This window comes from Cyprinodon variegatus, unplaced genomic scaffold (genome assembly GCF_000732505.1).
Source record: "Cyprinodon variegatus isolate N-32 unplaced genomic scaffold, C_variegatus-1.0 Scaffold679, whole genome shotgun sequence".
NCBI classification, from domain to species: domain Eukaryota; kingdom Metazoa; phylum Chordata; class Actinopteri; order Cyprinodontiformes; family Cyprinodontidae; genus Cyprinodon; species Cyprinodon variegatus.
In genome coordinates, this window is record NW_015151132.1 from 243,435 (window position 1) to 254,834 (window position 11,400).

The 11,400-nt window shown below is 37.2% G+C and overlaps 1 protein-coding gene across 2 annotated transcripts in view; it reads right to left on the bottom strand.

Annotated features, from left to right (window-relative positions):
* Positions 1–1,815: 1,815 nt before the first annotated feature.
* The window catches only part of LOC107097193 (matrix metalloproteinase-25-like), a 14,518-nt gene continuing 4,933 nt past the window's right edge, over positions 1,816–11,400 (bottom strand). The window contains exons 4-10 of one of the 2 annotated variants that reach the window (XM_015394245.1): positions 10,596–10,888; positions 10,285–10,464; positions 8,358–8,454; positions 5,219–5,301; positions 4,988–5,137; positions 3,541–3,834; positions 1,816–2,777 (exon numbers count right to left, since the gene is read on the bottom strand). In XM_015394245.1, the coding sequence (XP_015249731.1) occupies positions 2,515–2,777; positions 3,541–3,834; positions 4,988–5,137; positions 5,219–5,301; positions 8,358–8,454; positions 10,285–10,464; positions 10,596–10,888 (1,360 nt within the window). In that variant the 3' untranslated portion in view covers positions 1,816–2,514. The remainder of the gene's footprint in view (positions 2,778–3,540; positions 3,835–4,987; positions 5,138–5,218; positions 5,302–8,357; positions 8,455–10,284; positions 10,465–10,595; positions 10,889–11,400) is intronic. The other variant, XM_015394244.1, reaches the window with a different exon arrangement.

Here is an 11,400-nt window from a genome sequence, read left to right on the forward strand (position 1 = left end):
ACTTTAAGCAAACACTGAAGTAACTGGCTTTTTGGTTTACAACCAAGGCACAGAGTAGAGAGTTCATGAATGATGCCTGTTGCTTAACATTTTTATAAACAGCACAGGAAATAACTGCAAGTGATATATAATAAAATTTATGATGTCAAGGTGTCCTTAAAATGCAGTTAATGTTTATCATTTGTATTTTGGTGGAAATCTACATACACTTTAATGTGTACTTGCTGCAACCAAACCCTTTTACAATGACAAACATTTTACTCTTTCTTTTATTCATGAACATCTGAATAGAACAGAATTGGTGCAGTTTGTTTAATGTACTTTGGTCTTAAATCATAACCACGATAAAACAATGTGATGATTTCATATTCTTTTTCCAAGCCTGCTCTGGACTTCAGAGTAGTTGCTGGGGTGGGGGTTCTGCAGGTAAGGGCAAAGTCTGTTTAATAAACAGCAAACCAGCATTGTTTGGTCTCAAAGTAACAGGGATATAAAAAGTTCTGGAAAGTAACCTAAATTCCAAGAAAAGGGTTCAGGATATCTCAGTTAGATAATCGGGCAAAATACACAATGCACAAAAGTCCTCTTGTGAATGAGAAAAAAGAAAAAAAGAAATGCAAATAGGGAATCGCTTCTGATGGCTTTTTCTAGTATTTAAAATCATGTTCTATAGTAATTTTTTTTGCTTCGTTAAAATAAATCTTAACAATCCATCTCTAAGTATTAAATCTTTGAGATTTATTTTAAAGTTGTCCATTGCATTTTGTTGCAAACCTTTTATTTAACTTGATATAACCAAAGCATTATAAACAAAACAAGCTAATTTTGATAATTAAAGAGCACATCTTTGAGGTTTACAAACAAGCTTAGAAAGTAATAAGAAACGTGTACAAAACGTACAAAACCCTATTATATTTCATATTGTAGAAACAAAAAACATCATCAACCTTTAAATAATCTGATGAATTAATTTCTAAACAAAACATTTGAAAAGCTATATGTGGAAATCAAATGAAGACAATGCAACCAGTGCTACAACCCCACTTTTAGAAAATACTAACATCCATTGCAAACGCAAATATAAATAAACCGTGCTGTATTAACTAATATGAGTTGTGCTTGAAAGTTTGCATACCTGCCCATTAAAGACAGAAAAAAACAGCTGGCAGAAAAATAAATAGAAATTGACAAAAATAATTATCAATTAAGAAATATAAACATATACAGTATGTATATAGATAAAACAAGTAAGTAAATAAGCTTGATGGAGCTCTTGAACTAAAATTTTGTTGCGCAACGCTTTGAGGCAATCACGGAAATCGGGTGTTTTCTGTAATATTCAGGAAACGTTTAGTCAGACTACTGCACCTGTTGACAGGTATGCTGGTTCACTGTTGCTGAGCAACATACTTTAATTTGTCTGGGACAGTTTTTATTTATTTATTTTTTTTTAAACAAACATTTGAAATCCAGATTTTATTTCACTAAGATAATTCAATTCAATTCAGTTTATTTATATAGCGCCAAATTCACAACACATGTCATCTCAAGGCACTTTACAGTTCAGCCAGATCATACAGTCAAATTGATACAAAGTTTTCTATCTAAGGAAAACCAGTTGATTGCATTGACTCACTGACTCAAATACAATCCCTCACACTAAGCATGCTTGTAGCGACAGTGGAGAGGAAAAACTCTCTTTTAACAGGAAGAAAACTCCAGCAGAACCAGGCTCAGTGTGAGCGACCATCTGAAATAACATTTAGAAAATTAATATTTATTATTACTTTTTTTTTTTTTTTTTTTTTGCTTTGTGTTATTTGAATTACTAGTGTGAATGTATCATTTCTTTTAATGGGAGGGTATGCAAACTTTTAAGCACAATGGTATATTTTATGGTAAAACCGCTGAAAAAAAAACAACATAAAACCTGTTTTTTTTTTATTCAGTAGAAAGACAAAATTGCTGTTATCAAAACCAAGCATCCCCAAAGTTTGTAAAGTTTGGCAAAAAAGGTAGGATGAACATGTTTTTTGCTTTTGTGTGTTTGTTTTGGTACTGTAGTTTTTATCATTATTTTCTATGAGCCTGATCTTTTTGGTGGCTCCCCTGGCAATTGATGTTCTTTTGGCAGTGCGTGATGCACATGGGTGGTGCACAGGTGCTCTATACACAGAAGGAAAATACAGAGGTCTGGATCTCAGTGTCCTAAGACCATTGCCACCACTTTTCTCTTCCGTCTAGATAAGATCTTATGATGTGAAAGGAGTGCCCCATCTGATCCATAAAGGTGTTAAATATCGGTCTATCCCAAAGAGACACACAAAGCAAAATGGGGGAGCTTTTCTATTTTAGGGACGTCTATGAGCCATTCTAAGAGACAATAACTGTAATATGATATGTTGTCCAAGTGAAACCTTTATTATGTAATCTAGGGCAGTATGACGCTAAACTATTATATTTGTAATCCAGAAATAGAAAAAACAACTCTTAAAATAACTACAGTACACATCTCTAATTTTTTACACACATTAGCCTATTAATTATCATTGTAACAGCAATCAGGATCAGACAGTCGCTCCTGAGAGACAGAGGCGATCTGTTGAAGGCACAGACACATTGCTTTGGATTTCCAGGAATCTCTGGAGTGGACGTTGTGGGAGGAGCTGGACATCGGAGCCAGTCTATGGAGGTGGACTTAGGAGAGACGTATTCCTGGTTTATTCCTCCGTTCTCGAGCACCCAGTAGAAGTTGTCTTTGAAGAAGTAGGCATCACCTGATGAGCAACAATGGCAGCAACCTTTAGTGAATTGCTAAAGTTTTGTGCCAGTCAGCAATTTGTTTGGACCCATTTGACAAAAGTTAAAAGAATCCATTAAATTATATATTTATAAAAGCAAGGTAATTATTTAATCTAAACATAAATTTAAGATATCTAAGATATCTTTAATGCCTGATGTTTTGTAAACCTATATATCTATTACATAAATGCTAAATGAAGAAAGATTTACTATTTAAATGCTGTGCTAATTGTGTGGTTCCGGTTTATTGGACGAAAAACATTTGCTGAAAAAAGTTTTACTGCTAAGGAACCACTGCAGAGCCAGTAGAATTTCTCTGTACTGATCCAGTTTCCCCACATTTTAATTATGTATTTACAGTATAGATAAATGAAGGGTAAGATTGGCAAAGTAGAGTCCTTGGGAGCCTGCCCTACAACTTTTAGATGTATTCCTTCTTCTACACATCTGGGCCGTATTCACATACATTAAATCTGATCACTATAGCAAGTGTGTCTTAGCTGAAAAGTTCTTAGGTTCTTTCTGAACTGAACACACACCCCTATGCACCATAATCCTATTTGGAACATCTTATCTTCACTTTGATCTTCCACTGCATTGATTACATGCTTTCTTTCCTTGTCTTCCACATCTCACAGACATGTTGGTGTCATCCACATAATGACATAGTTTGATGTATCTACCCGCAGCTTATAAGACACATTCACAGCATATTTGTACAACTGAAAATGATGTTACCTTCACCCCAGGTGATGATATCATCCATGTGGGTTGGCATTCCTCCCCAGAGGTCATTAGTGCGAGGATATTGTTGATCTGGCTCCTTGATCACCCCCTCACGATTTTGGCTTTCATCAAACCTCCAAAACTGCCCCCCACTGAACAGGTAGGTCTTGCCATTGTGGGCCCAGATGAAGGCAGCGTCCACCCTGTCCACCAGCTCACCGCTCTGCGTCCTCATTTTCCAATCTGAGAGGGGCCGGGGGTAACCACTCATTGCCGTTGTGTCTTTGAATACCCAGTACTGAGAACCTTAACACAAGGAGGAAACATAGATGGGTTGAAAACACTTACGGTTCGACCCAGTACCTTGTGAAAGTATTAATACCTCTTGACCTTATGCAAATAATGTGACATAACAACACAAAATGACATCGGTTTTGTTGAAATTTTATCAGACAGAACAAAACAAAGCCTTTTGTGACAGTGAAGTAGAGGAAAAAGAGCGATAAAACAATAGAAATTTTGTACGTTTTTAAAGGAAAATATCTTTAAAATAGCCTTTTTTATTAGATTCATTACAAATAAAACATTCTTTAATGAGCCGACTGACACTTTTAGTAGTAGCAGCAGGATAATGACCTTAACTATTCTGCTAAGAGGTGTGAAAACTTTTACAAGATACTTCCTATATACTGATAGACAATGGTGTGCAGGGGGTTGGGGGGTTATAAAAAACACAAGCTTAACTGCCCACTCAGTAGCCCTAACACATGCCAAAACATGTATTTAACTGACCCCTTTCGAGCAACATACAAATTAAAGTGCTCTATCAGGAGCCAAAATATGTATGCTTAAGTAACCCCCTTATGGAGCCAAAATGCATCCTAAAATTCCCTCTCAGGAGCCAAATTGTGCAACAGATCTGCCTTTGGAGCTAAAATTCTAGCTAAAGTGCCTTCTCGGGAGCCAAAATAAAATGCTATAGTGGCCTCTATAGTGAAGAGGATATGCTATATGTAACCTTTCTTTCTTTCCTTCCGCCCTGTGGCTTTCAAAAAGTCTGTGCATGCCAGTGTTGTTCTTATCAGTTGTCTTTGCATGCCAGTGTTGATAACTGTTCTTATCAGGATTTACTTTTTAAAATTTAGTCCACATGTCCAAATTTAAAATTACTGAGTGAGTTAAAAAAGTCATTTTTAATGAACCTATTAGCCTTTAAGCTGAGGAAGCTTTTATTAGAAGGGTTTGGTTCCTTCATGCGTATTTGAGCGAAGTGCTGCATGCTGACATGCTACTCTGAACTGAAACTCCTTCCCAGCTTCCTTTTGAAAAAGAACAAACACGTCAGCCAAATTAACTACAACCTCTAAAGAACTACATCTTCTGCTCAAAGCAGCATATTAAGTTACAACATCGGCCAGAGCAGCATGGACTCCTGACGCTGCTATTTTTCCACCCTTACCAATAAAGAAGATGATTCTGCTGTCAATCTTTCTCTCATAAACCGCGTCCACCTTCGTTCCGGTTGGAAGACCCATCCAAAAGTTGGTGATCAAAGCTGGCCGTAAGGACACCAATGAGCCATCTCGTTTAGTTCTCCAAAAATGTTCACCTTAAAAAGAAAAGAAACGGCTGAAATTATACATTTCTTAAAACACATAGAGCAAACTTTTCTTTATGTGGTCATTTTTACCTTTGAAAAAGAACACCTCTCCACGGATGTTTGCTACTGCATCAAAGCTTCCCTGACATCGCTCATTGAATGAAAGCTCAGGGCTAGAATAGAGAAAGTTTAGTCAAAACTCAAGTCACTCAGATTTTTTGTATCTTTTAAAATGCTGTTTCACTAAAACATCACTAGATGGTGCAAAAAAATCAATTTTGACCACAGTCAGGCATGACATGGACTTCTTATGACTCCGATCTGATAGACTTCTGCTAGTTTTCATACACATAAAAACCTGCAAATTGTTTTCATGTTGTTTTTGCGGTGGACACATATTACATCATATCAGTTCAACTTAGGAACTGAAAAAAGAAGCTAAAACAATAATTGGGTCCACAAGTTTGATTCAAATGTTGAGTTTAATCGCTAAAAGAGTTTAACCTCCAAAGTTTCAAGTGGCTGGCTAGCTCAAGTGATAAGTCACCTGTCCTGCAAACAGGAGGCCTGGGTTCATACACTGGGGGGGAGTTGCAAGACCCTTCAAGCTAATGCCTGCTTTTGGGAGTAGCGGCCAAGTGGTTAGGGTGCTGCTCTTGCCCTACTCCCACGGACTGCCACTCTGGGTCCCTAATCAAAGACCCATAACCCAACACTGCTCCCCGGGTGCCGCACAATAGCGACCCACTGCTCCCCAAGGGGATGAGCTAAATGCAGAGATTTAATTTTGTTGCTCTGTACTTGTGACAGAGGTAAAAAAAAAAATGAAACACGAAGGTTGAAATACCTAATATTCACACTCCAACTAATGCTTGGATAAATCTGTTTTAAAACCTGTAGAGACAGCACACTTTTTATAGCAAGCAATCAACAATCGTCTGGCAAAATCATTGCTTAATGTTTTTAATTAATGCTTATCTGAAGATATAGAGCTCATGTAAAGTGTGTATGTTTTTGTGGAGATATTTGCATGCTTTATCCATTTTAAAACTATTTTGTGTCTTAAGCATCACTTTCAAAATGAAATACTGTCTGGATTTAACAATATGAACCAATATTTCCCATGAAAGAAAGCCATGCAGGATATCAAAGAACATCACAGATACCAAAAGTATCAAGCCTACCATAAGGTGGAAGATGCTGCAAAAAACAATGTTACTGTTTGTTGTAAAGCCATAGACTGAGTTGGTGACACGCAATAAAACCTCCTCCAAAATCTACACCTTAAGGCTTAAATGGATAAACTAACCAAATGTCTACTGGAGACAATTATTAAAGGTTAGATGAAACAAGACTTGAACTGGTTGGTCAGAGGTTATGTTTTTAAATAGCAGCACAGTAGCAGCTGTCAAGCATGGTGGTAGTAGCATCATGCTCTGTTATGGTCCAAGGTTCAAATCCTGAACTCTTTCTGCAGCCTCCAATATAAAAAAATATGGCTGTCAGGGTAACGGAATACTGTCTGTTGTTAGGTATGAGAGTATGGATGTATGGCTATCTTGTGTGTGTCCCTGTGCTGCCCTGTGATTGACTGACAATAGTTTCATGGCGTATCCCACCTTGCACCAATCCATTGCCGGAGAAGCCATGAGCCAGAGCCAATAGCCGTTTTAGACAATGAATGACTTGTAAATTCTAACATTTAAAGGTATAGTGGAGGATTTTCGGAAACTTTTTAAAAGACCAGCCCTCTCCATTTTATAAAAAAAAAATGCACATGCTCAACCCTGTACCTGCTCCTGAGAGGGGACGCCAATTAAACCTGTTTGACAAGCCCATTTCTCCTCATGCACACTCTGTTTAAAAGTTTCTGTTTGCATCGCTCATACAAACTTACTTTCCCAAAGAGGATTTGCAATTTTTCCACTTCTGTGTGTCAGACTTACCACCGGTGTTATGCAGAGAAACACCTGCCTACCGAGAATTACCTCCCCTCTCACACATTGAGGAAAAAACGGATTGAAATGTGAACAAAAAGGGAACTTTTAAACATATTCTTAATGTTTTCATATTTCTTATGCATTGATGCCCTAAAATGGAGAATTTTGGTGGATAGATAAATATAAAGAAATACCTGACTGCTGAAAATTTGCTCCCCTGTCACCGGAGCGTTAAACACCCTAAACTCTAACAGAACAATAAGAAAACTGATTGAAATATGTACAAAAGGGAACTTTTCAACATATTCTTAATGTTTTGTCAGAAATGATATAAAATGGTGTTGACAACAAAAGCGGAAAATGTTATCCACTGAGCAGATAATATATTCGTCCGACACTGACTGTAGCACATCGACTGAAACGTGTCTCCTTACAAGTAAAAATTGTCTTCATTCGAATTTATCTGTCCACCAACACTCTTACTTTCAGGGCATCCATACATATGAAATATGAAAACATTCAGAATATGTTTAAAGTTCCATTTTAGATATTTCAATCAATTTTCTCTTCAATGTGTGAGAGGTGAGGTCATTCTCAGCGGGCAGGTATTTCTTAACATAAAACTTAACACAAGTAAGTGAAAATGGGGACGAGCACGTAGGACGGCCTTACGTAAACATATCACGAGAAAGATTGACAATTAGGTGGACCACTTGTTTTGATGATCCACCTAGAAAAAGAAAACCCTCCATTATAGCTTTAACTTGGACAAAGTTGGGCGGTTAAGAAGAACAATGTTTAGAAACACATAATAAAACACATTGGGGGAGTGTTGGCGTAGTGGTTAGAGTAGTGCGCTTGTGCTCTACTAGGATTCAAATATTATTATTATATTATTATTATCATTATTATTAGTAGTAGTAGCAGTAGTACTAAAAGTGGCTTTGAAAGGAATGAATCAGGAAAAATAAAAATCTGGTCTAAGTTTAATGGTCCAGTCCTAGCTTATCTACATTCAGGACCCTGGTGTTTTTTTTCTAAAAGCATTTGGTTTCTCAGAAACCTGCTTACATCACTGTTGTTTGTATGTTTTATTTTTATACAGCTGTGAGAAAGGGCCTTCTGACGAATTCTGAAAAACCACAAATTGGCATTGTGCTCACCAGTAGGATGGCCATATTGAAACCACTAACCAAAATTGAGACAATACAGTATACACATCTAAGTTGTATTTGAAGAGCAAAAAATCCCATTTTAAGAAGCTGTGGGTTTTATCATTTAGAACTCACTACTTTGTTGGTCTTCGGGGAGGTGGACTCGGAAAGAGTGGAGGGTCAGGATCTACTCCAACCCCCGGTTGATCTGTTTCTGCGTTGTCTCTGGCCCCTAAAATACAATACCATGATATAGAAAAGGAAATGAAAGCTGATGACAGCATGAAAAACCTGTTGGAGGAAACGACGCTCTGCTCAGTAAATGTGGGTGTCAGAAAAACAAGATGCAACCTACTGGTCTTTACTTTCTAAAAGAGACAAACCTTTATTTGGCCATCTTCATTGTTGTGCCGTTCCACACATTACTTCTAATTAGATGAATAACTGATTTCTTCAAGCAAGTTTTTTGGTCTTTATATAAGCCAGAACTGAATTTAACATTGTTATAGCTACTTGTTCTAAATGAAAAAATACTAAGATACCACCAAAGACTCATTGATAAAATTAAAGGTCTTAAAAATAGTGGTTTTCTCTTTTTGGAGAAGTATTAGCAGAAAACTCCGATCTGGAATTAAATTTTTATTCAACAACTTAAAAAAAAAAAACTCTCATCAAAATGGCTGTGGACAAAAAAACTTTCCCAGTTTTTAGAAATTATACAATGATTAAAAAAATATAGCTTTGTCTTAATATGTCAACCTTTAATATTTGATCTTGTTACTGTGCTGTAATATTAGAAAATGTGAGAAATTATGCTGTAAAAAGAATACTTTTAAAGATCATAAAAACAAAAAAAGCAAATAGATTTTTTACCTTAACACATTCCTTAAATAAACTGTACTATTTAAGGTGAAATATTTTAAGTGCAAAGTTAAACAGACTGTATGTGCTCTCCTAGATTCTGCATGTGTTAACATTTATTCACAATAAAAGACTAAGTTCTTTAAAGCAGCGGTCCCCAACCTACGGGCCGCGGACCAGTACCGGTCCGTCTGTCATTTGGTACCGCAGAGAAAAAAGTATGTATATATTTAATTTATCGATCAGAGTCTGAGTGATGTTTTATTTTGAAAAATATAAAAAATTGCGGTATTCTCTCCCAATGACATCAGTCGGTGCATCTGTGCCTCTTGACACAGGTTAATTCAGTTCAAGACTCATCCTATTTATAACATCCTATCTTTGTGAAGCAGGATTTTCTGCAGTTACAGCGACTGAAACAAAGCTACAGAGCAGACTGGACATCAGGTGCACACTTCGTGTGTCATTGTCTCTGATTATGCCTAGATGGGACCAGCTTGTTTCAGAGAAACAAGCTCAGGGTTCCCACTAATTCAACATAACGGTGAGTTTTATTTTTATGCTGTTTGTAGTTGATTTTATGCCAGTCGTATCATTTTACTTGATCGTATTTACCCCCACCACCCCCCGGCCGGTCCGTGAAAATATTGTGTGACATATAGCGGTCCATGGTGCAAGAAAGGTTGCGGACCACTGCTTTAAAGGACATCTAAGGAAAATCAAACAAAAAAAAATTCCTGCTTTGCCAATAATGAGAGCTAAAGAATATATTAGCAGAACAGTTTTTTTAAATCCAAATGAAATCTTCTATCTCACACTTTATTTGAACAGAAAAAAATGTGTTAATTAGTTAGACTGTTTGATCCATGGAGGCAGTCATATGATCTAACAACTGGTGTTATATCATTCATCTTCCTGGTGTTGATCAGGCTTCTGGCAGCAGCATGGTGGATGAGCTGCAGCTTCCTCATTTATTTCTTTTTGTGAAAAGGAAACCAAGTTCCCATTAAAAAGATCTAATCTTTATAAATTTAAAGCAAAGATAAGTTTTTGTTCTGCTTGACAGGGAACTCTTTATTCTATAAACCAATATGCCTGGGAGGCTCTACATTTACCTACAGTAAGTGTTCAATAATTACTCTAGATATGAGGTGAAACACTTCTATCCAAGATTCTGATCCACACTCAGAGCGTTACTGACCATACAGCTGCTGGATGGCCAGCCTGTCGTCCAACTCCAGCTTGAATTTGCGAATGTCTTCCACAGGTCCCTGGTAATATGGTCTCATGATGGACGGATCAGAGGAGGAATGGGAGAGACCAAGAGCATGGCCAAATTCATGCACTGCTACAGTAAACAAGTCTGTGGTGCTGCCGTCACCTATGCAAGGCAAGTGGAAACACAAGTAAAAAAAAAAAAAGTGCTGCTTGAAAATTTTGCCATTTTTCTGTTTCTCTAGCCATCTTCAACCTTAACATCAGCTGAAAAATCTAGCTTTTGTTGATATATACCTCCGTAACTCCAGATCTCATGGTCATCAAAGTGGGTGTCTCCAGAGACTTCGTCCAGACCAGGAAAGAAGGCGTGGGCCAGGGTGCCGCCCTCCCCGTCGAAAGGGTAGCCATCGTTATGAAGCAGTTTGGCAAAAGACACCCTGATGTCTCCACCCCCTTCGCCCCTACTGCCGTCACTTTGCTGCCGTCGGAAGTTTATCGGAGCAACGTCACTCCAAGCTTTCAAGGCATGAGCTATGAGAGTATCCACCATTCCTTGCGATACAGAGGATGTTGGATAACTGTGGATGCTGCAAGTAAAAAAACAATTATGTCTTTTTTCCCCTTACAGTTCAATAAAAATATAACATGTAGGATTAATAACATTTCATAAAACACCCCCAACAAATGGCAAGATAGTAAGGGATTAGTCAAATGTTTGAACCTACTGAAATGTTGTTATTTTTAAAGGGTATTTATATTGCTGCTAATTTCATATTTTTCAGCAACACTCAAATTACTTCACAGGGGATACGTTTTTTCCAGAATTATTTTAGTTTAGCCCTGATGGATGTTTCTTAGGATGATTGGCCTGTCAAGTTCATGCCTCTGCATTGTATTCAAGTCATGTCTTTGATTAGGCTGCTTTAAACTAGAGGTGGAAAATCCAGGTCCAGAAAGTTAAAAAAAATTCTTGTTTTTCTTCATCCTGTTCTCTTGACCTAGCCCCTAGGTATGGCCTTTAGGGCATGAACTGCACTCTCAGATATTCTCCCTAAATTTATATATATATATATATATATATATATATATATATATATAT